The 24,348-nt window shown below is 50.4% G+C and overlaps 7 protein-coding genes across 7 annotated transcripts; 3 read left to right on the top strand and 4 right to left on the bottom strand.

Annotated features, from left to right (window-relative positions):
• Window positions 1–1,329: 1,329 nt before the first annotated feature.
• Window positions 1,330–2,919, top strand: N7515_006430 (phenylalanine--tRNA ligase subunit alpha; the record flags this gene model as incomplete). Its single annotated transcript, XM_056667174.1, has 2 exons — window positions 1,330–2,774; window positions 2,826–2,919. The coding sequence occupies 2 exons, from the start codon at window positions 1,330–1,332 to the stop codon at window positions 2,917–2,919; spliced, it is 1,539 nt and encodes a 512-aa protein (XP_056520770.1).
• Window positions 2,920–3,809: 890 nt separating this feature from the next.
• Window positions 3,810–4,431, bottom strand: rps21 (40S ribosomal eS21 domain-containing protein; the record flags this gene model as incomplete). The annotated part of the gene is made up of 2 exons (XM_056667173.1): window positions 3,810–4,044; window positions 4,328–4,431. 2 exons carry the CDS (start codon window positions 4,429–4,431, stop codon window positions 3,810–3,812), a joined length of 339 nt encoding a protein of 112 aa, XP_056520769.1.
• Window positions 4,432–4,652: 221 nt separating this feature from the next.
• On the bottom strand, window positions 4,653–8,277 carry N7515_006428 (Cystathionine beta-synthase core; the record flags this gene model as incomplete). Its single annotated transcript, XM_056667172.1, has 5 exons — window positions 4,653–5,260; window positions 5,312–5,664; window positions 6,380–7,517; window positions 7,720–8,028; window positions 8,088–8,277. 5 exons carry the CDS (start codon window positions 8,275–8,277, stop codon window positions 4,653–4,655), a joined length of 2,598 nt encoding a protein of 865 aa, XP_056520768.1.
• Window positions 8,278–9,747: 1,470 nt separating this feature from the next.
• N7515_006427 (DUF952 domain-containing protein) lies at window positions 9,748–10,206 on the bottom strand (the record flags this gene model as incomplete). The annotated part of the gene is made up of 2 exons (XM_056667171.1): window positions 9,748–9,864; window positions 9,916–10,206. 2 exons carry the CDS (start codon window positions 10,204–10,206, stop codon window positions 9,748–9,750), a joined length of 408 nt encoding a protein of 135 aa, XP_056520767.1.
• A 2,900-nt stretch (window positions 10,207–13,106) lies between these two features.
• Window positions 13,107–18,479, top strand: N7515_006426 (putative Ras GTPase activating protein; the record flags this gene model as incomplete). The annotated part of the gene is made up of 1 exon (XM_056667170.1): window positions 13,107–18,479. One exon carries the CDS (start codon window positions 13,107–13,109, stop codon window positions 18,477–18,479), a length of 5,373 nt encoding a protein of 1,790 aa, XP_056520766.1.
• A 501-nt stretch (window positions 18,480–18,980) lies between these two features.
• Window positions 18,981–20,846, top strand: N7515_006425 (ENTH domain-containing protein; the record flags this gene model as incomplete). The annotated part of the gene is made up of 5 exons (XM_056667169.1): window positions 18,981–19,062; window positions 19,159–19,190; window positions 19,286–19,365; window positions 19,429–19,510; window positions 19,575–20,846. The coding sequence occupies 5 exons, from the start codon at window positions 18,981–18,983 to the stop codon at window positions 20,844–20,846; spliced, it is 1,548 nt and encodes a 515-aa protein (XP_056520765.1).
• A 1,245-nt stretch (window positions 20,847–22,091) lies between these two features.
• N7515_006424 (adaptor protein NBP2) lies at window positions 22,092–23,354 on the bottom strand (the record flags this gene model as incomplete). The annotated part of the gene is made up of 1 exon (XM_056667168.1): window positions 22,092–23,354. The coding sequence occupies one exon, from the start codon at window positions 23,352–23,354 to the stop codon at window positions 22,092–22,094; it is 1,263 nt and encodes a 420-aa protein (XP_056520764.1).
• Between the last annotated feature and the right edge of the window lie 994 nt (window positions 23,355–24,348).

Raw genomic sequence — 24,348 nt, 5'->3', positions numbered from 1 at the left:
GAAGGGGGAAACTTGGGAAAGACCGCCCGGTTACTAAGCCACCACTTTGCCCGGGCCAGTTATGCGGGGAGATAGAAAATAGTACGATAAATCGACGATAAAACAAAAAAAGAAGAGGAGAGATTCGAGTATGGGATGAAAGAAGAAATGAATCTCTTGGAGGAGGAGGAAAGAAGGGAAGGAGTTTCGAAAGAGGCTGCGATGCGGTTGTTTTCTTTTTTTCCTCCTTATGTTTGTCGGTCGAATCTATGCGGAGAAGCCACTTTTACGATGAGTACATACTGCGTTGACGGTGAAATGAGAACGAAAGAAATGAGAAAGGATGTCTCCCTACATCGTACATGTACAATGCACCTCTACTCCGTACAGAAACATGACTGCATGTGCACGGACTGGTTATTTATTAAACTTTTCAAGGACATATTTTGTGTATCATATAATACTCTGTAGTATCAAAGGTCTCGATCTCATAATCTACGATGTATCACCCAGTACATACTGTGTACAGGCGCAAAAAAAAATCGAGATCGTGTGTTTCATATGGCCGAACTACTGTAGTCACTAGTCACAACCAAACAATCACTCGACTCAGGAACTAGCGCCGATCACACGAGGGTTCGGGGTTCGTTGTTTCGGCCGCTCGATAACTAGTCTACAAGGTAATCTCTACCATTCAAATGCTCAAACCACCAGAGAGAGGAAAGGATAGGCGAGACAGAGTTTTCAAACAATTGGATGGGATCCATCCGGGGTCCAGTATAAGTTAGTCAGAGCCTATGAGAAATTCACGAGAATGTCTCTCTTTTAGGGCCTGCAACAGATCGTTTTGACCCCACCGGAACATGTGTCTCTTTGGTGACTGGGAGTCTGGGACACTGGGTTATCGGGCTTAGCGTCTTAGGCGCCCTTCACGGCTATGGAGTGGTAGTGGCTGTTGGCCAAGCATCCGCCAGTACGAAGAATCAGAACATGAACGTGTTTGACTTTGACGGTACCTAATTTAGTCTTGCCGATCTATAACTACGTGTGTTTCCGATATATTGAGGATTCACAGGTTGCCTCTACAGACGATAGGAGACATGGTGAGGTATGGATGAAGTGAAACATACAAATGCTTCCTCGTCGAGGTTGAATGTGTTCGTGGTTTAGGGCAAGAGAGACAACTGGCGGGCGGTGTGTCAATGGCGGGGTGGAACGGCAGAAGTGGTCGGAGTGCCCCGCCGTATTATCTTTTGAATCCCGCAGAGTCATAATTCTGCGAATATCTCGATCAAAAGAACGCCCTTCATACCGCCCACAAAATCAACTCTGCAGGAGACGGCTGCATCCATGGCGTCCGACTTGACAACCCAGATTTTGGACGCCCTGTCCGCGTCCGATGCGCCCATTCTCTCCAGCGAAGCCTTCCCCTCCACCCCCTCATTGAATGTCAAGAGTGCGCTCGACCGCCTTGATGCCCGGCAGATGGTCCAATATGAGACTTTGGAGAGGGACGTCGTTACTCTGACTGCCGAAGGCCAAGAAATTGCCGCCAATGGTAGTCACGAAGCCAAGGTCTTCGCCGCCGTCGCTGCTGCCATGGACGGATTGAAGATCTCCGAATTGCCAGTAATCGTTGGCAAAGACAATGCCAAAGTTGGTCAGGGAAACGCCTTCAAGCGTGGCTGGATTAAGAAGGACAAGGACTTGTTGCGGGCATCCCAAGAATCGATTGTCGACGAGACACAACAGCAGTTGCTTGCGGTTCAGAAAACAAAGACTCTGGAGGATCAAAAGGCCCTGCAGGATCTCAAGCGCAGGAAGTTGATTGCCCTGGCAAAGGAGTTCAACTTCAAGGTTACCAAGGGCCCCAAGTACGCCCGAGAATTGGTCAAGGAGGAGACCGACCTGACCCCCGAGATGCTCACCAACGGCTCATGGAAGACGGCAAACTTCAAGCCTTATAACTTCAATGCCAAGGGTGCCCCGACCCCAGCTGGTACGCTACACCCGCTGAACAAGGTGCGACAAGAGTTCCGCAACATCTTCTTCGATATGGGTTTCGAGGAGATGCCCACCAACCGCTTCGTCGAGACCGGCTTCTGGAACTTCGACGCTCTGTTCGTGCCCCAGCAACATCCTGCCCGTGATCTCCAGGACACCTTCTACATCTCCGACCCTGCCAAGGCAGATGGTCCTCGAGAGGATTCTCCCAACGACCCTCATGTCCCCGTCCGAACCAAGAACGATAAGCCCCTCGATTACCAAAAGTACTGGGACAATGTCCGTGAGGTCCACGAGCACGGCAAGTTCGGTTCCATTGGCTACCGCTACCCCTGGAGCGCAGACGAGTCGCTCCGTTTGGTGCTCCGCACTCACACCACTTCCATCTCGACCTACATGCTGCACAAGCTGGCCGCCAACCCCCGGCCTGCTCGCTTCTTCAGTATCGATCGTGTTTTCCGTAATGAGGCTGTCGACGCCACCCATTTGGCCGAGTTCCACCAGGTTGAGGGTGTTATTGCCGACTTCGGTCTGACCCTGGGTGGTCTGATCGGCTTCATGGAGGTCTTCTTCGCCAAGATGGGCATCCACAAGCTGCGCTTCAAGCCCGCCTACAACCCTTACACCGAGCCCAGTATGGAGATCTTCGGTCACCACGAGGGTCTGGGCAAGTGGGTTGAAATCGGTAACAGTGGCATGTTCCGACCAGAGATGCTGGAGTCTATGGGTCTTCCCAAGGACATGAGAGTCTACGGATGGGGATTGAGTCTGGAGAGACCCACAATGATCAAGTAAGTTCCAAGAGCTGGTATTGTTTCTTTCCATTTACTAATGAGTTTCAGGTACGGCGTCAGCAACATCCGTGAACTCCTCGGCCACAAGGTCGACCTGAACTTCATCGAGACCAACCCGGCCGTGCGTCTCGAGAAAGATTAAAAGGGAAACGCCAATAGAAAAGCAAAAAAGATCGTGCTTAGCTGTGTTTTGTTTGCGAGCTCTCCGCTTGCAATCACGAGTTTACGTAGAAGGAAATGTATTGCATATCAATGATGGACAGGATGTGAATAAACTACTTCATTCAACTATCTCCGGTTGTAGATAAAACGTAGAGAGTCCTACACGTGCAGCAGGCAGGATGTATAACTTGACAGGTGATGGATGTCCCGCCCGTATCTGTGCCCCAGCGCATGGATCTCTGCGACAGTGGCTCTTCAGCAGGCGAAGCTCGTAAGCATGATTTTCGGCGATGAAATTCTCTACCTCCCCACTCATGGGAATGAAGACATCAAAGACCAAGACCAACGAACCGGTCTGGTTGAGTCCACATTGAATGAGGAGGCCTTGATATGCCAAAACAGGGCGAGGTGAAGGGGGTGAAGAAAGATGGCAGGAAAGAGACTAAGGTGTAATACATGTATGAAAGGCATATTGTCTTGATTTTTGGCATTGCTTTTTTTCTTGTGCTTCATGAGGTTGGCTGGGAGTCTATCGCATAAAGAGGAACAGGTGGGATTCGTAGAGAAAAAGGACCTGACCCATTAAGTCGTCGATATTCCATTCATTTCGATAGATAGGACAGTAGGAAAACAGGCGTTTCTCTGAGGAGAAAAAGAAAAAAATGAACTTGGGAACATATTTAGCTATATCCCTTGCGTCCTTTTTTTGGTCTTAAAACCAACTCCCCGAACACGGACCATCGAGCCACGGTTCCTATGCAGGTATTAGCCTCATTGAATCATGTCGATGTAGTGTAGAGCCGATAACGCACCATCAAATCAACCCGTCAACACCACCCGGTGAAAAAAGACCACATCGCTGTGGATGATTTAACGCTGGCTGGAGGCGGACCAAACGTTCTTCAGGTAACCGTCACGCTGGGCGAGGCGGTTGAAGGAGTCATCACTCTCACCGCGGGCACGGATGAAGCCGCAAAGAGCGTAGGTCTGGTTCTCGCCAGTGTAGCGACCGTTCTCGTCAACCTTGCCGACGGAGAGCTGGACGGAGGCGTGGTCGTTGGCCTTGATGATGCGGTTGGTGGCGCTGCACTTGCGGGGCACGTAGCTGTTGAGAGGAAGGCCATGTTAGTTGTCTGTGGTCATTCTTGGTGGAATTTGTAGATGTTTCCCCTCAAGCCCTAGTGTGCCCTGATCTTTCTAGTGACTTGCAACGATCGCAATTCCGCTGCGCGAGCGATCTTCTGCGTCCCATAATCTCCGATCACACTTTGCTCCGACTCTTTGACTTGGGATCGAGGTGGAAATTGCTGATTGTATGCGGTCACGCAGACACAGGGCACAGGGTATATTGGGACTGCAGGAACGGGTGTAAAATCCATGACACGTACAGATCGACGATCTCTCCCTTGTCGTTCTCCATTTTGGCGGGCTTGGTGTTGAGGTTTTGACGGCGACGGTGAGGTTGGAGGTGGAGGGTTTTTCTGCCGCACATTAAATTGAAGACTCAAATGATTTGTGTGGGTCATGTGACCCCTTGTCGAGGGCTGGTGTCTCGAAAGTGGGGAAGTCGTGCGTTTAGCTGGTTTTGGTTGGTTACCATACTAGAGGCCGTGGCAATATCCACCTCTTATCAATTGAGTCTTGGCTGTTCGGTACTGCGTATATGGATGCATGCCATGACTTGTATTCAGCAGATGTACTATAACTACTATTCTATAGATTACTCTTCTCTCTCTCTTCCTGCAAAACATCCTTCTTCCATCTCACAGAGACCTCCCTTGCACTGCCCTTCTTGAACCGCACGAGAACAACGATGTTAGGCTCTCCCCGCCTAGTCGACCCTTTCAACTCAGGTCCAGGATTATTCAAATTCAAAATAGATTGCCCGTCACTGGTCATCTGAACAACTGTGGGAGAGATGCACTTATCTGTCCATGGGGGAGAACCTGACTTGGTGAAATCAACAAGCGCCTGGCGACGCTTCTCCATCTCTTCAATGGAGGCACCTGCACGAGGCTCCTTGTCCAGGAACTGCGATACCAAGTGCAGAAGAAGGAACTGAGGTGGGAACAGAATGACCTCTGCTCTTTGTGCACGTTTAATCCACTCTGAGGCCGGAAGGAACTGTGCTTCCGTGACCTCAATTCCACCATCGCTGGTTGGGACCTCGAGCTGGTCGTGTTCGCCCTCTGCAGGGAGCTGAGCGAGAACATTCTTGTCGACATTGATTGGCAATGGCAAGAAGTAGAGATACATCTGCGTGGTGAATCGTTTGGGCACGTTAGTTGGCGTGATCCACCGACTGAACGGAATCAACGGGTCTGTATAGTCAGCATGCTGCATATGAAATACCAAATCACCTAGGAACTAACCTAGGTCAGGCTCAGCATCGGGGTTCTGCTGTCTCAGCCACTCATCAAAAGTGGTCTTGTTCTGGTGGATGAGCCGTCTGCCTGCTTCACGGATTGGCTCATCGACGGCAAGCATCTTCCCGGTTTTCCGGTCTTTCGCGAGAAGAATTCCACTTTCTTCGAAGAGCTCTCTGATGGCTGCACGTCGGTAACTAGGGGAATCTTCATGTCGAGTGAGGTCTTCGGGTGGTGGGCATTCCCCATCTTGGCTGGATAAATTGCCACCCGGGAAGACATGCGCAGATGCAAAAGAGGAAGAGGTCTTCACACGATGGAGAAGAAGAATCTCGTTCTTTGAGGATACGAGAAGCACGCTATTGAATAGTCAGTCTTGTTCATTTGAGACCGTCCTATGATCCTATCTGGATAATTTGGGTCCGCGGATATTGGTTATGTGATCCCTTGCTACTCGCTCACCTGGAACTAGGACTGGGCACTGCAGGCCCAGCGTTTCGTTTTGCGCCAGCCATTTTCTGGGACGTTGGATTGTTCGTAGATGTGTATAGCCTGAAAGCAGATTGATCACTTGGATGCCGAGATGACAGAACGGAAGAAATGCGAGAGGAGCAAGATGTCTGAAACCCAAGGCCAACAGTAAATCGTTGTATTATTTGGCGACAGAAATATTGTTGAAGAAGGGGCATGATACAATTTCCAACCCGAGGAACGGCTACTTGATGTTTATAGTAAAGAGCGAAGACCCGAAGACCAGACCTCGGGAGATCCTGGGCAGTTCCAAGTTGCCTAGGTACCCCGCGTGCAGCTAAACCTCATCCAGCTTAGCCGAACGCCGCACCATGTCTTTGCGCAGTGCACAGTACATTATTTTACTATTGAAATATGAATAGTGAAGAGAAAAAATTAACATTTGCTCATTAACAGAAATGGCGTAAATCTTCAAATCGTAAACTCCTATCCTTTGCCCCTATTTTATATTTTTTGGGGGCCACATCATCGGGGTGGCCCCGGTGACATATTCACAAGAGAAGAAAAGTCCAGTCGTCTTAACAAGGAAAGCCTGGATCTTACGAGTAAAGCTTCTTGTCATAGCTGTGCAAACCGTGAACGTTGCCCTCGGTCATAGCGCTGGCACTTCTCATCTCGAAGCGCACGGTGCCATTGTCAACGCCATCGTGCAGAGCGGAAAGGCTCTGAACACCGATGTCCTGCAGCGAGTGCTGGACACCAGCGACGAGATAAGGAATAAATTTAGTGACGGAGCCACGGTCCAGAACGGAGCCAGCAACACCCTGTGCGACAAGGACGCGGTCCTTCTCGGAGAAGTAGCGAGCAGTACCAGCGTTGCTGGCCTTGCTGTCCTTTCCGCCACCACCAGCCTTCTTGTCCTCCATGGCGGCGATACTGCCCATGCCACGGTAGGCCTTGACGAGCTGGCCCTCGTTGCTGACGAAGTACTCGCCGGGAGACTCGGTGGTACCCGCAAGGAGACCGCCCATCATGACGGTGCTGGCACCCATGGCCAGGCCCTTAACGATGTGCCCAACGTTCTGGACACCACCGTCGGCGATACAGGGAACTCCGAAGCGAGCGGCGAAGGATGCAACGCTGCGCACGGAGGCAGCCTGGGGGCGACCGACAGCCATGACTTCCTGGGTAATACAGGCACTACCGCTGCCCATGCCAATTCTCAGGCCATCGACACCGGCAGCAATCAAAGCTGCGGCCTGCTCGCGGGTGACGACGTTACCACCGATAACGTCGATCTGGGGCAGGTTCTTCTTAATATACTTGATCATATCGATCTGGTACATAGAGTTACCCTGGCTGGAATCCAGGATAACGATATCCAAGCCAGCCTCAACAAGAAGGTTGAGACGGGCCTTGTCCTCCTCACGGGTACCAATAGCAGCGGCACAGATCAGCTGCTTGGAGTCGGGAAGCTTGGAGGCCAGGGGATAGTGGAGGTTCTTCATCAGATCAGACCGAGAGAGCAAAGACACAATGTTGCCATTAGCATCGACGATGGGAAGCTTGCCCTTCTTGGACTGACGGAGAACCTCATTGGCCTCGGCCAAGGTGGTACCGGCCGGGGCAGTAACGAGGTCAGTGGCCATGATGGCAGTGACAGGCTCATCAAGATCACGGTGGAACTGAATGTCACGGGAGGTAACCATTCCAATAAGCTTGGACTTCAGGGTTCCGTTCTCTGCGTTCAAACATTAGCAAATGCTGCAAAAAGCTGATGTGAAGAAAATTTTTGGGATGGGCAAAAATTGATCAGACAAGATCTGGTTCTCTACAGGGCAACTTTCGTTGCTACAGTGGAACGAAAGTTATAATTAAAGAAGGTTGTTCATCATGCAAGATTGGCGGGTGGGTGTTAGGGGAAATAGATGGGTGTATCTTACCAGTAACAGGGAATCCACCGAAACCCCACTTGGCCTTCAGCTCCTTGGCCTCACCAACGGTGGCGGTAGGAGAAAGGACAACGGGGTCCAGAATGAAACCATTCTCATATCTCTTAACCTTGCGGACCATCTCCGCCTGATCCTCGGGAGAGCAGTTGTGGTGAATAACTCCCAGGCCACCGAGCAGAGCCATGTGGATAGCCATGTTGTGCTCGGTGACGGTGTCCATGGGAGAGGATAGAAGAGGGGCCTTCAGGGAGATACGCTTGGTAACAGGGGTGTCCAGGGAGACATCGGAAGCGGGGAAGCCTATGCAAGTTAGGACGAGTTGAAAAAAAAAATCTGTCTGCGGGGTTCATCCAACTTACCGATGTAACCGGGAAGGATCAGGAAATCGTTGTAAGTCAATGCACCGTGCTTATCGGAGTCAAGCAGGGTATCAACATCAAGACCATCACGAGTAGAGTAGGTCTCCACGACCTCCAGGGCCTTGGTGTAGTCAGTGATCTCAGCCTTCATGGCAGCACCAGGAGCTGCATCGCCAGCGGTGATAGGCATGATTAAAAGAAAGAGAGAGAAGTCAGAATAAAGATGGAGACACGACTTTGAAGTAAAATCTTAATCAACAGAAAGAAACGTTCTGCTGATGGAGAAAGTCGAGCTTTCCCAAAGAAAAGAAAGAAGAAGAAAAAGTTCGAGCGAAAAATTGGTCCCTTTTCTTTTCCGTGCACGGCCAACCCAGACAGGACGCTTGTCTACATCCGGTATAGCGCACCGGCTTTTTCACGGTTGGCTCTGTTGATTGGCCAGTAAACGAGAACCTGAAAGGCGGTAAGCTGATCTATCCTTAGCCTAAATCGACGGTGTCAATCTTGATGGATCTGCGTGCTACCTCGAATGTATGATGTGCATTGATATATGCAGTTACGCCTAATTGACAATTAGACAGTCGCTCCGCCAATAAACATTCTCTAGTCTTCTAGATGCTGTAATAACTAATAAGTAATTGAGTATCCTTTGATCGAAGATCGGGGATGACGAAATGGACACGAAGAATATGCAGAGATGTGCTTAACACAAAGAAAACTTGAACCAGTTCCGCCAAGGAAATGTGAGATGCTAGTACCGTTATCAGGCCGAGTCTACATGTTTCTTTAGCTTCTCATTTGCTGCATGGCATGATGGCAAGTCTTCGTCGCACATCGATGAATCGTTACTGTGGCCTTCCAGTACTTGTGGTGATACCGATATAGATCACGATCAGTAGGCTTACAAGGTTTCCATAATTCATCTCATATTGGAAGCGTCATGTCTGAAGTTGTTGGACAAAAGCATTAAACAGGCAGTCCCTAGAACCTAACAGCCTCGCTCTTGTCCGAAGTCCTCATTAGTTATTAGCTGAGTATCAACTATCCCGCAGAACACAAATGCCAAAGCAAAAGGTTACCTATCACTCCCCCGGAACCTGCGGGTACTAGAGGTAACAGTAGAATGTATTTGTTTACAGTGTTGGCCGTACAAAGAATTAATGAATATTTTGATGGCCAGGGAGGGTGCTTATCGCGCCGTCATTTATAACTTTGTATACGGAACAGCCTGATGCAGAGGCTACTGGAATGTCTTTTGAGCACGAAAGCAGGCCAATGCAGTCGCGTCCACTAAGCATCATCCATACCATTCGTTGAACCAAACATGATTCCTATAATAGGCCAGGTGAACCAAGTGAGGTTGCGACAAGCTTCATGGTCTTGGCTAGCGCGGATCCTTCTTTGTACTGTGAGTGGACCATGCCTAATTACTTCAACCCATTATATTTCCCTCTTAGAGGGGTAACATAGCGTAAAAAGACGATCAAGTGCTGCACTACCACCCACTTGGTGAATACTAAGTGCACCCATGATCCATCCACTCCATCCAGGGGCAGCAATAAATAACGATGGAAACATTGTCGGGCATTAGATACTTTGAACATATGCTTCCAAAGTTATCATTGGTATCGAATTGGATGGAATGTAACAGTATCCGACCTCAGTACAAAAGCCACGGTTTCGCTGCGGTCAGAGCCTTGTCCCATCCCTCATCGTTCTGCCAGATGGCGACACTTTCAATCTCTTCTTTGCCCAGTTTAAGCCCATTGTAAAGGTGCTATATTTCTGTTCAGCAAGTCACAATTGGAAAGTAAATCATGTAACTTACGGGGAAGAGACCCTCTCCAGGTCGAGGTCCGCAAGTTTTAAGATCTGGTGACTCCCATTTGATGTCTTGAATCACGCGATGATACTCGATCCGCAACACATAGACAAGCGGTTCTTCGGTGAAGAATGTTTTCAGAGTGTTTCCCACTTGGTGCGCCATCGAGAGGTGGATATAGCCATCTTTTTTGTCAAGATCGCTTACTTCCAGTCGTTCAGGAATGGGCTCGCGGACCGGTGTGGTGGAAGGCACAATCTTGTAGATGTAGCGAGGTTGAGATAGTAGCGATTCCATGGTAAAGCCCTGATGATTCGATGAAAAGGAGTAAGATAATTCACCGGTTTGATGCTCAAGGTTGGTGACCAGAAGAGGGACAAAGTTTTGTCCGGTGGTTTTGTTGGCGGGGTCGGTTCAACCGGCAACCTGCTTTTTGAATGTACTGGGATCATTGCGCTATTGGATATTTGGATTCACCCCTGGCCTAGGCTTGGCTTTTGAACCCTAAAGTTATCTACGTAAATTTAGGTATTAACCTCTAACTTCGTGGCGTGTTCCTGGGGTTTCAAATTGAATAAACCGAATTTACTGCGGGAGGTCCCTGAAGAACTATATACGGTTAACAGTAACGGAACAACAATCATCTCGTTATTTTGGAATAGAACTTGCAATCAGTACGTCACCATCACCTTTCAGTTGGCTTTCACTACCAGTCGATCAAGCTTGTCTATCCCTCAGCTGCAAAGAGCTCTTTCGGCCTATTCGGGAGTGACGCCATTCACCAACTCATACACACCATTTCTTCTTCCAACACACTAGATACTACTTTCACTGTTTCAGCAGAGAGGAGTGTTCATTAAATTGCATTGACGGTACTATGAGATTACAGAAACTGCACAGAAGCAAAAGGCGTTAATCAAAATGATAGTAGGTCAATTCATGAGAAAGGTTCTATGTACAAATGAGCTCGACTTAGCTTCACCCGAAGGTTACTAGTCACCAGCACTGCGAAGAAGTGCGAGCTCGGTGCTGGTGGCTTGCACTCCACATCCATCAGAGTCAGCCGCGCCGAAACATGGGAGTATAGCAAGTATCAAGCAACGCTGCGACGACTGACCAAATCAAGTCTGATAGCAATCACATCTTGTTTCCGTCATAGCTAGGATCATGGCTAAGCCACACTGTGGATACCAAGCCCTCAAGGAGCTTGATGATTCGAGAGTTTGGCTCTCGACGCCTAACGGCGCTCAAAGTCCACAGTGGAAGCTGAACCATGACTCCGCAATCCACGGATAACGGAACAAGATGCACAAGAGCAAGACTATGGAAGCAAAACGCGATAGGCGGATCACCCAGCCCTGCCAAGTGTCAATCATTGTCCATGTATCCGAAGACCCAGCTCAAGATCCGGATCTCCACGAGGGTTGGCTCTCGGCGAAAAGCGTCCCCAAAAGTAAAAGATCCAGCCAAGATTCTGCACAGGTTGGGTTGCGGCCCTTTCCCGTGAGAAGCGTTGAATGAACTTGGTCACTATAGCCGTTAGCATTGCTCCTAGTACCGGCCCCGGTACTGATCCTACCAACTGCAAGCCGCCCTGGATCCAGGCTGCGGTGATGGTGTCCGACATGATCGTGCTCTTAACAATATCGGAGCGGAAGAAAGAAAAAGGGTTAGATCAAGAGAAAATATAACGTTGAGCCATCAAGGAAGGCTCAAGCAAAATTGTAGTTTCCACAGCAGCAGCTTCCTCAAGTTGTGAACCTCCCAGGTCAAATGCCGTCTGCCCCTCTGTTCTCCTTTTCTCTCCTCTTCACTGCGCGAATCTAGAAATCCAAAGGTACGTTAACGTTATATTTTCTCTTGATCTAACCCTTTTTCTTTCTTCCGCTCCGATATTGTTAAGAGCACGATCATGTCGGACACCATCACCGCAGCCTGGATCCAGGGCGGCTTGCAGTTGGTAGGATCAGTACTGGGGCCGGCACTAGGAGCAGTGCTAACAGCTATAGTGACCAAATTCATTCAACGCTTCTCACGGGAAAGGGCCGCAACCCAACCTGTGCAGAATTTTGGCTGGATCTTTTATTTTGGGGACGCTTTTCGCCGAGAGCCAACCCTCGTGAAGATATCCGGATCTTGAGCTGGGTCTTCGGATACATGGACAATGATTGACACTTGACAGGGCTGGGTGATCCGCCTATCGCGTTTTGCTTCCATAGTCTTGCTCTTGTGCATCTTGTCCCGTTATCCGTGGATTGCGGAGTCATGGTTCAGCTTCCACTGTGGACTTTGAGCGTGAGCCGGATAGAGAGATGGAGAAATGGTGGGTGAGGAGAAAAGCATACAAGATAGTATCTAAAATAGTAGGTACATAGCGCCGTCATGAATTCTACATTCGGCGTCGGGGCCGTAGGACCAACATCAGTATTTGGCAGACATCTTACATATTCTAACGTCACAGAGATAAAAAGCCACTTTCTCTAGACTACCTAGTTTAAGATCTAGCAGTATGAGTACCCTTCCCCTTGAAGCTCGGTCGCGTATAACGTTACTTAAGACCTGCCTAATACCTAGGTCACACCAGCCGCTTTTACCACGACTGCGATCAATTGACGGGTTTGATAGGCCAGAATCCAAATATAGGGAATGAAAGGAATGCTCAGCATTAATCATGCTATTGTAAAACACCTTGTTTCTAAGATTCAAATTCGAGCGAGCCGTAGCAGTATATATATCTGTAGACTGTAGGTAGCTACTGGTACACAGACTACAGTAGAAAGGTGAGGTGTGGCTTGTCGAGTAACGCAATCTGTGTCCACAATATCACGTGAATTTTAGATCGGGGAGCCACAGTCACCTGATTGCGCTATACCCGATATGGAGATTTGTTGTGCCCCCTGCGCCCACTTCGGGGGATCTTGGTTGCACTTGTACCCCCACCGTCAACAATTCCATCGGGAACTCACGAACTCACGACGTATCGATTCACTTACGTAGTGGTTTACTTTTGATTTCCTGGAAGGAGAATTATGGGAAGTCGCCCTTGACTTTTGACCGATTCCAGACGTCCTGCCGAATAAAGGTTTTCGAGGCGTTGTTTATTCCGCACATTCCACTTCTGCCACCAGAGCAGGGATGCGGTCAAAGGAGCGCGACATTTTTCAATTTATTATCGCATACCTGTTCCGAGATTAATGATGGCAAGTCAATTTCCATCTCTCAAGCGGGCCCAGACGGACCTTCCTGCGCAATCCACGAGTCCATTACGACACGATTCGACAGCATCCACAAACTCGTCTGCATACTCGGTCGCGTCCAGCTCATTCACGCCTAGCCGGACTAGCACAGTCTCCTCTAATGCGTCGATACCCATCAGTTTGGGACACTTCCGAGGGAAGAGTGAGGCGAGCAGCATAAATTCAGCAAGCACTGTTACGGACGCAATGGAGCATGGGAGTTGGTCAAATGCTGGCACAGCGTACGACAACATCCGCCGATCTCTACGACCACTTCAACAAACCTCCAATGTCCCACCCTCAACCGCAAATACTGGGGGCTACCGACATTCACGAAGCCAAACAATTGATCAATCACACCATTGGAAAGAGAACCGACCTAGCACCCCCGAATCGCGTCAACTATACCCCCAGGAAAACCAACCTCCGTGTCACAAAAGCCCCGCCTACGAACCTCAGAGTCCTCCAGCACCCACCTCCCCCCGTCAGTGGTCTCCTGTGCCCGGCGGGTCGCGTTCCTCGTCCCCACAAAAGACCACGTCTCACAGCACTCATCCCCCGCAGCTCACAGCAGCGCTTACTGCCCCAGAGCTTCGGACATTCCAGAAATCTTCGACCCGCCATCTCAGGACTCTTTCGAAATTCGCACAGTCTGGCGAGAACGAATTTAGCGCAGCCGCCGCCTCTGTAGTCGGTCTACAAGGCCGAAGACGTCTCAAACGAGCAGACTCCATTGCCGCAAGAAATGGGGCAATATCTCCCGAAAAGCCGAAGGCGTCTTCATGGGCAGCCGGGAATTGGATGGACCAGCAGCGACAGTTCATCCAAGCCTACGAGTACCTGTGTCATATCGGAGAAGCCAAACAGTGGATCGAGGATGTTATCCAAAAGCAAATTCCGCCAATCGTTGAGCTAGAGGAGGCACTGCGAGACGGTGTCACTCTCGCAGAAGTGGTGCAAGCAATGTACGCAGGCAAAACACTTCGTATCTTCCGGCACCCTAAGTTACAGTATCGCCATTCGGACAACATTGCCCTGTTTTTCCGATTCCTCGATGAAGTTGAGCTGCCAGAATTGTTTCGATTCGAACTCATCGACCTGTATGAGAAGAAAAACCTCCCCAAGGTCATCCACTGTATCCACGCGCTGTCATGGCTACTCTTCAAAAATGGCATGCTGGATTTCCGTATGGGTAACTTGGTTGGCCAGCTTGAGTTTGAACACCATGAACTTGAGAAGACCCAAAAGGGGCTTGACAAGGCCGGTGTTAGTATGCCCAGCTTTGCGGGCATGGCTGCAAACTTTGGCGCGGAACCTGAACCTGAGCCCGAGCCTGTTGAATCAGAGGAGGATCGCATTGACCGAGAACTCCACGCAAACGAAGACTCAATATGCGATTTCCAGGCTCAAGTGAGAGGTGCTATGACGCGTTTACGACTCGGCAATACGATGAACGACTTGTGGGACTTCGAACCTCTTCTCATTGAGCTACAGTCACGTCTACGTGGAGACTGGGCGCGTCAGATCAGTGACTACCGCCTTAGCATGCTCCAATTTGCAGTTGGCTTGCAGGCCATCAGTCGTGGGTTCATTGTCCGTCGCCGTCAACAAGGCGACAAGCAATGGCGACAAGCTCAGGAAACTGAGATCTTGCAGTTCCAGAGCCTGGTTCGAGGTTCCAAGGCGCGCAGCCAGGCCACTCTCTTGCAAACCCGCGCACGTCGAGAAGAGTCTGGCATAAAGCAGATCCAGGCTGCGATCAGAGGTGCATTGCAGCGGATGAATGTCGGAGACCAATACGAACAGACTCGTCAAGCTGAGAACGATGTCACATCGTTTCAAGCAGTTATCAGAGGTGCATTGCAACGGATGAAAGTTGCAGACCAATACGAACGGTCTCGGCAAGCCAAAAACGACGTCACGTCACTCCAAGCAGTGATTCGTGGTGCTTTACAACGGAAACGTATGGAAGCACATTCTCAAGAGGTCAGACAAGTTGGCAGCTCTATCAAGACTCTCCAAGCAGCAATCCGCGGCACCTTGCAGCGGAGAAGGATGAGTGCTCACTCGCATGAGGTGAAGCAGATTGACACTCCTGTCAAGTCGCTCCAGGCTGCTATTCGGGGATCGCTTGCCCGTCAGGATTTGTCTCAGATGAAGGTTTTGCTGAATAACGAAGCATCTCAAATCACTCGCATTCAATCGAACATTAGGGCTCTAATTGCCAGAGAGCGTCAAACGCTGGTGCTGCAGGCGTTGGAAGAAACCGAGAATGAATGCGCTGCACTGCAAGCGATAGCGCGGGCCGCTGCTGTGAGGAAAAACACCTCCGCCATCCGTACCGAGCTTGCCGAACATCTTTTGCCGGTGCTTAACCTCCAGGGTATTCTCAGGGGGCAGGCTCTGAGAGCCACTTTGGAAGCGCAGAAGATTGCGTTGTCTAATGAAGAACCTTCCATCTTGCTACTCCAGTCCCGCGTTCGAGGTGTTATCCACAGGCGACAACTCCTTGCACAGCGAACTGAATTGGAGCAGGAAACACATGCAGTTATTGACTTGCAGGCCCTCGCCAGGGCTGCTATCTCACGAATGGAGGTGGGCGGCGTGTTGGCTCGCCTTGAGGAGAATGAGGATGAAGTTGTTCAGCTTCAGTCATTAGCTCGGGCCATGCTTGCACGACTCGAAGTTGGCGGAACCCTCACTGATCTGGAAGCAGAGGAAGATGTCATCGTGGACTTCCAAGCCCGTATCAGAGGACTCATCATCCGCAACCGCTTTGAGGAAAGACGCCAACATTATAACGAGAACATGGAGAAGGTCATTAAGGCCCAGAGTGTTATCCGAGGACGAATCCAGGGACAAGCCTACAAGAGCCTGACAAGCGGAAAAAATCCCCCTGTCGGAACTGTCAAAGGTTTCGTGCATCTTCTCAATGACAGCGATTTCGACTTCGATGAAGAAATCGAGTTTGAACGTCTGCGGAAGGTGGTTATCCAGCAAGTACGACAGAATGAGCTTGCTGAGCAATACATCAGCCAACTTGACATCAAAATTGCCCTTCTTGTCAAGAACAAGATCACTCTGGATGAAGTTGTCAAGCATCAAAAGCACTTTGGTGGCCACATTGGTAACCTACTATCCAACACTGAGATTTCCTCCAAGGACCCCTACGATCTCAAAGCCCTCAACAAGACCTCAAGGCGAAAGCTTGACCAATATCAGGTGTTTTTCTTCCTTCTTCAAACCCAATCACAGTATCTTGCTCGTTTGTTCCGGCGATTGCGCGAAGTGAACACTTCGGACAAGGAATATGAGCGGATCCGGCACTTGATGATGGGTCTCTTTGGATACTCCCAGAAACGACGCGAGGAGTACTATCTCATCAAGCTTCTAGCACGATCTGCCAAAGAAGACATTGAAAGCTTCACTTCTCTCCCTGAGTACCTACGCTGCACCTCCTTCTGGAACAAGCTCTTCGCCTCATATGCAAAATCACCACGCGATCGAAAATTCATGCGCGACATCTTGGGAACTCTGATCAAAGAGTCAGTTATCGATAACCCAGACCTTGACTTGGAGAGTGACCCAATTCAGATCTACCGTTCCGCAATCAACAACGAGGAGCTCCAAACCGGCCAACGAAGCCGCCGACAACCGGACCTTCCCCGAGAAGAAGCCATCAGAGACCCTGAGACCAGAGAGACATTCATCAAACACCTGCAAGATCTTCGTGACATCGTCGATCAGTTGTTCTCAGGCTTCGAGGACCACTTGTACCGCATGCCGTTCGGGATCAGATATCTTGCCCAGCAGATGTATCAAAATCTCCTTGAGAGATTCTCTGGTGAAGACCACGGATTCATTCTTCAGACTGTCGGCCACTGGGTATGGAAGAATTATTTCCAGCCTGCTGTGCTGGAGCCCGAGAAGTATGGTGTCATTGATCGAGGCCTCACCCACGAACAAAAGCGCAATCTTGGAGAAATTTCCAAGGTCGTTGCTCAAATCGCCTCTGGAAGACTCTTCGGGGCGGAGAACGTCTATCTTCAGCCGCTCAATAGCTATATCGCCGACTCGATCCAGCGATTAGGCCGTATTTGGGGAGAGATGATCTCAGTCCAGGATGCAGAGTCCTATTTCGACATTGATGAATTCAATGATCTTTATGCCAAGGCCAAACCCACATTGTATATCAAGATGTCTGACATCTTCTCGATCCACCAACTTGTGGCTTCAGAGATTACCCATATGTGCCCCCACCCCGATGACTTCCTCAAGGATCTTGTTCGAGAACTTGGCAACGTCAAGAGCAATGAGAACGAGTTGATGGGCGTAAGCTCTACCGAGATCAACCTCACGTTGAATCCCAAGTTGGCTCAGGTTGAAGGTAAGAATCGCAATCGAGTGGCAGTCTCTTCTTTATTTGCTGACTCCGAAATTTCAGACCCCGAAGCAGATGTGAAGACGCTCTTTATGGAGACCAAGCGTTGTATACTCTACATCATCCGAGTTCAAACCGGCGCCAACCTGATGGACATTATGCTCAAGCAACCGACAGTAGAGGACGAGGAACGCTGGCACAACCTAGTCCGTGAAGAATTGAGCACTAACGCCCCTCGCCGTGGTGCCTACTCCGAAGCGAATAGCTTGATTGACATCAGCGCTATGAGCTATTCCGAGCTCAAGGGCATTGCACTCGAAAACATTCTTCGACTTGAACACAGTGGCAAGATCAGCCGACACAACCATTATCAGGATCTGCTGAACGCCATCGCCATCGATATCCGCACCAAGCATCGTCGGAGAATCCAGCGAGAACGCGAGCTAGAGGGTGCTCGGCTGACGTCTCAGCGTCTCAGCGACCAAGCTGTCTACCTGGATCAGCAGCTCAAGACCTACAACGACTACATTGAGCAGGCCATGATCACGTTACAGAACAAGAAGGGCAAGAAGCGATTCCTGATGCCATTTACCAAGCAGTGGGACCATCAACGAGAGCTGCAAAAGACAGGCAAAGTGTTCAAATTTGGATCCTTCAAATACTCTGCGCGCACCCTGGCCGACCGAGGCGTCCTGGTTTCCTGGAAGGGCTACGCTGAGCGGCAATGGGACCGGGTCGACTTGACCATCTCAAGTAATGAGGTTGGTGTATTCACCATCGACGGCAGCAGCGGTGTCATGATGATCCCTGGTGCCAACGCACAGGTACCGCTGGACGATCTGCTGCAGGCCCAGTTCAATAACACACAGTTCATGGACTTGTTCGAGGGACAGATGCGAGTCAATGTCAACCTTTTCTTGCACTTGATCATGAAGAAATTCTATAACGAATGAGTGGCTTATGGACTTTTGATGAGGGATGACAGGTGCACATCTTTACTGGTATCGTTCTTTTTTCTTTACTCTTTCTTTGTTAGATACCATGGGTATTTTGTTTGATAGCGATAGCATTCGGCTCAAGGTGGATGGGGCATGTACACAGTATGAGATACCATGCACTGTTACATGTAGAACATATTAGTTTCTTAATTTCCTTCGTGACTGTCTATAGTAGAGTCGGATAGACTACAAAGCACCTCGGGAGTAGATAATTGATTCCATGTACTCCGTAGGTAGCTGGAAGTATGCTCGAGTCAGGGGTCACCACGTGACGTGGCATTCAATCGGGCCAGCTTGAAGCCGGGCATCCTTCCCCTCCACTATTGTTCACTATCCTCAGGGAGCTCCGATCGTTCTATGCTTGGCTTCCAATTGCCTGTGCATATCTGATCTTATTTCTATCTTGGGCTACCATTTACCCCTACTTGTCCTGACGACCGATAGTCACCCCTCGCGATGGATTTCTCCAACCTCAAAGACCAGGTCAGCAACATGACCTTGTATGACCTGAAGGCTGGTGTCCGCAAGGTCCAGAATGGTAAGTCCCAATCCCGTCTGGCCCGGGTGCATCCTAAAAGCGAATCGGCTTGTATGAATCTTGCACATTATGGAGGCTGACTCGATCCCGTCATAGCCGTCATGAACTATACCGAGATGGAATCCAAGGTTCGTACGCGTCCGCCCGCCTCGGCGCAACAGAATCCGATCAGTCCGGGCGTGGGATTTGAGAAATCTCGCGACACAATGCTTACACAGGTTAGGTCCGGGAAGCTACAAACAATGAACCCTGGGGTGCCTCGACCACGTTGATGCAGGAGATTGCCAATGGAACACACAGCTAGTCAGTCCATGTTGCCTGGCATTACCCATCCAATGCGCAAGCGCTGACCTTTCTCTATTGCAGCCAATTGCTCAATGAGATCATGCCCCTGATCTACAAGCGATTTACCGATAAGGCCGCAGAGGAATGGAGACAAATCTATAAGGTACGAGCAGCATGACTGTCAATTAGACATGCTATGACCAAAGCTAATTCTTTCCCTTTTATAGAGTCTCCAGCTTCTCGAATTCCTTGTGAAGAATGGTTCCGAACGAGTTGTCGATGATGCACGATCTCATATGTCGCTTATACGGATGCTCCGACAGTTCCACTATATTGATATGAATGGCAAGGATCAGGGTATCAATGTGCGCAATCGATCATCTGAGTTGGTGAAATTGTTGGGTGATGTGGACCAGATTCGCACCGAAAGGAAAAAGGCCAAGAACAACCGCAACAAGTTCAGCGGTTTCGAGGGCGGCAGTGGTACTGGAGGTGGCATGTCCAGCTCCGGTCGTTATGGGGGCTTTGGCAGCGACAGTATGGGGTACGGCGGATACAGCGGAGGTGTCTTCGGTGACGGCGGCGGGTTTGGTGGACAATCTAGCGGCGACTTCCAAGACGCCGGACGCCGGTCCAACCGCTTCGAAGAATATGATGAGTATGATGAGGGCGATGCCCCCGCACGTACGCCTTCTGCCCGAGCGAAGCCCCAGGCGAAGAAGCCCGAGCCAGCTCCTGAGCCTGTAGCGGACCTTTTCGACTTTGGCGACGACGAGCCTGTCACCACAACTTCCAATGCGGCTGGCAAGCAACCCGCCGGCAGTGCCCTCAACATTCTAGACCCCACCCCAGCCGACGATGACGACGAATTCGACGATTTCCAGTCCGCAACCCCGGCTACCCAGCCCACTCAGTCGTCAAACCAGTTCAACATTCCTCCTCCAGCATCCACCGCCAGCACAACCTCCAACACCCAGTTCGTCGCGCCTCAGCCAATCTCGGCCTCGCAGGGCGCCAACATCAACGGCCTGGTTGGATTCACCTCAGCCACACCCACCCCCTCTTCCAGCGGGATGGCCACTCCCCTTTCGCAGATGGCCCCAATGCAACAGCAGAAGCCCTCCGGATACCAAGCAGCCACGCCAAACTATTTCACCTCCATCCACGTGCCCCAACATTCCGGATCCTCCCACGCTGCCACTTCCTCCGTGTCCTCCATGGCCAGCCCATCCAGCACAGCGACCAAGCCAGCCTCAGCAGCAGCCAAGAAGCCCTCCGGCGACGCCTTCGGCTCGCTGTGGTCGACCGCCAGCGCCAGCGCCGGCATCCAGAAGACCAACACAGGCAACCAGAAGGGTCCCAACCTTGCCAGCATGGCCAAGGAAAAAGCCAGCGCCGGCATCTGGGGCGCCCCAGCCCCATCCAGCAGCGCTTCGACACCAAGCCAGCCCCAGCACAAGCAACAGTCCAGCTCGGCCTTTGATGATTTGCTAGGTTGATTTGCCAGCACTTGTAACTTGCTAATTACCTTTCCCCCCTTTCCCTTTCTACCCTGTCGAGTTCAAAACTCCTTAACATTTGCGATCTGAGGCCATGACTTTTAGCATTCAGAATTCCAGATTTGACTCTCGCCTTTTTGTTCTACTTTTCTTCTGCTTTGTTGGATACTCCATTCTATTTTCCCCATTTGATCATTCGATCGCCTTTCTTTTGGTTCTGTTCCTAGATATATCTGCATTATAGCAGAGCAGGGTATATCCCTATCCTCACGTAAAATTCTCCGCGATACTGTCTATGCCTTGCTTTCCAGGTGCCCAGTCCACGAAATCTCGGGTCCTCGGGACTAGATCTGATATCTTGCCAGTGACGGTGAAAAAACAGAACAGTCTATACACATCGTACATCTCCAAAGAATCCATGATATACCGACATGACCGAAGCTTCCGTATATCTTGTTTCATGTGGTAGACCTAAAAACACCTGACTAGTTCGGCAGTGTACATGTTTCTGGCATACCGCAATATAATGTTGGGGATACACTCAGTGAGTTGTAAATTGTAATAATTTGATAGATTTATAAAGGCATTATTCTGATGCTCATTGATCATTGATGCTGGTATAACGCCTGCGCTGAAGAGGGCTAGATACAGGAGAAGGAAGAAAATAGGGGGGCTAGTAAGAGGCGAGGGGAAAACAAGAAACAAGCGAGGTGATATGATGGTCAAAGTCTTTGGAAGGGTATGTAGTAGAAGAAAAGAATTCTCAATCCTCTTCACTCCCTAGATCTCCCCGTGTATAATTAGATGACATGAACTGGAATCGTGAAGGGTGATATGCGTTAATATGAAGGATGAGCTTGCGGTGTTGAGAAATGAGGTTGGAAGGAGGTGGCGGATCAGACCGTGTCTGAAAAGGCGTTTGTTTCAGAGGAAAATAAGAAATCTCGGATGGTATGGAGGTCTCAGTTCGATCGGTTTGGGCGGGTGATCCACCTAGGAGGTGCCATTGAGTGTTCAATGATAAATGACAGCGTACATAGCCATGCTAGATGTGTGTGTTTCATGATTGAGGCTCTCCCAATCATAAGGTGGCAAGGAGGTTGATAGTGCATGGGTCTGTCGATCGGCTGTCGTGGCTTCGTGGCGCAATCTGAAACGGACAGGCCACTCCCGGTGACTCGTGCACGGAGCACCGAGGCTGGGCATGGATCGAACAAAGCCATTTATGGTTGGTGTTGCGCTGTCTCACGGCTTCTTCAGTGTACTTGAGCGCTTCCCGGAGCCCTCGGCAGTGTTCGACTCTTGAGATGCACCTGTGTTTTCAGTCGAGGTCGCAGCTGGGGCATTGTCGCTGGTGGCCTTCGTTCCAGAGTGAGTGTTCACGTCAAATGGTGGCAGCTCAGTCTGGGTGGGAGTAGATAAGTGATCAGTGTCTTGACTGGTGTCGACGGTTCCGGTTACGTCTAGGGTTGGGTCCCCGTTCAGCGACGTTAGACCCCCTTCGATTTCTCGCAAAAGACGCACAAAATCCTCCGGAACGAGACCATTTTCGCCTGTCTTAGGATCCTCGGCAACCAGCCAACCCTGGCCATGTCGGTACGAAACATAAATCACTTGGCCTTCGGTAAGAGGAAGTTCGTTCTCATGTTCTCTCGTGAAGTCGAAGAGAGCAACGGCCTTTCCATGCATCTCTTCATCCGGGCAGCCAACGGCGAATTGATAGTCTCTCGAGTACCGGTTCTCACCAGGAATTTCATCTTCAGACTCAAAGCCCGGGTCATGCTCATAGCCTTGGTGAGGAGCGTTATATCCCATGATTGAATACCGTCCTTCATTTGGCGGATATGTCACGTACTCCCCACCGGGTCCATCTTCTGATGAATCTCCATCATTCACGTAGTAAGTCTCACTGCCATCAGGGTTAATGCCAACGAGCGTTCCGCGATCATTGTTCCCTGCCTGGCCAGTTCCATGCATAACCCTCTCGTCAACATGACCGTTATGCTCGGAAGTCTTCTTGCGATGACGCGACGTCACGACCGGGCTATGCAAATCTTCATCCTCGCTATATGGTGGCCCATCCCCAAAGGACATGGCTGGCAACTGTTGGGGAACAAAGCCAGTATGAGACTCCGCACCCGAGTGCCCTGTTGACCATCCCCGCATTGTATCCCACGATGGCGGGGGGTCGGAGAGGCGCCGATGCTCGCTTGCCGGTGTGGAGACCCCGGATGCTCGCGGGGGAGGAGGTCCATAATGGAGTGGTTGGCTGGACGGGTAGGCGAAATCTCGAACTAGGGCATAGGGAAGGCTGGTATGGAAGATCGGAAAGACATGGGAGCCTGGGCGGGAGCGATTTTGTGATACGAACGAGACATTCGAATATGTAGATAGCCGATCCTTTGGGAGTGTGGATGACCGCTTCACCGTCCCATCGGTGAGAATGGGTGGTAGAACCGAAAGATTGTTTGTAGACAGCGCATTTGGCGATGATGTCGGAGAGGACATCATGACGAAGAGAGGCGCAAGATTAGGTTCGAGATGAGAAAGAATAGGTTGGATCTCAAGAAAATGTGGGGTAGTTCATTCGGTCGCGTGGTTGGCGCCTTAGTTTCGCATTGCGATTGACGCAACCCGGTCAATTCCGCTTTGTAGTTGTAGTCGTATGTAGCAAGTGGCCCTTAGGTTTTGACGATGTGGGTATATCTTGCGTTCGGATATCGTAGGGATACTGGGTTCAGGTACGCTGCAACAAGCGCCAAGTCGTAAGGAGTCAAATACCAAAATTGGGTTTGCGGTTTTCCGAACCAGTCCTTGAAGGTCTATCTGCTTGGGGAAGGATGTTCTCTCAAGGGGTCCCGGGTTGAGCGGCGAATGGGTGGGTAGGTAATCGGCAAACGACACGAGAGGGGGGGCAAGTGTGGCCCGAGTGGAACGCCGAACCGCGACGGGGAAGATCTCACGATGAGAAAACGGTCTCAACGAGGATGCCAGTGAACTTGCAAGGTTCGGCGCGCAAGAGTGAATATCAAGGCGGGATTGGCGAAACCAAGAACCGGTATTCGAACCGTTTGTCCCGCGATCTCGAGGATAGGGAATTACTAAATATAGCAGAAACTGCAGAAAGGGCCAATGTCAGATACAAATGTAACGGAGGCACAGCGCTTATGCGGGAAAAGATTGTGCAGACAGCACAGTGACAGGGATTAGGCCGAGACCGCATGGGAATAATGAGATAGAGGGGAGGATTCGGCGTGCAAGTGAACGAAGTCGGCCATACCTTGGAGGCTGAAGCGAAGCAAAGATCAGCACGTAGATGGGGTTTGGATCGGGGGCTGGTAATTTTAGGATAGGAGGATTTGCCGAGCCAGACAAAGGTAAACAAAGCAGCCAGATTCAGCCAATATGCACGACAGCCGCTCAAGAGTCACAGAGTTGGGCGTGTGTGAAGGGTGAAGCTTGAAACCCTCGAGAATCACGTGCTGTCCGGTCTTAGCGTGTT

This window comes from Penicillium bovifimosum (assembly GCF_028826915.1).
Source record: "Penicillium bovifimosum strain IBT 22155 chromosome Unknown utg000005l_segment0_segment0, whole genome shotgun sequence".
Classification (NCBI taxonomy): Eukaryota; Fungi; Ascomycota; class Eurotiomycetes; order Eurotiales; family Aspergillaceae; genus Penicillium; species Penicillium bovifimosum.
The sequence above is the reverse complement of the archived record's forward strand: the minus strand, read 5'-3'. Positions and strand labels throughout refer to the sequence as shown.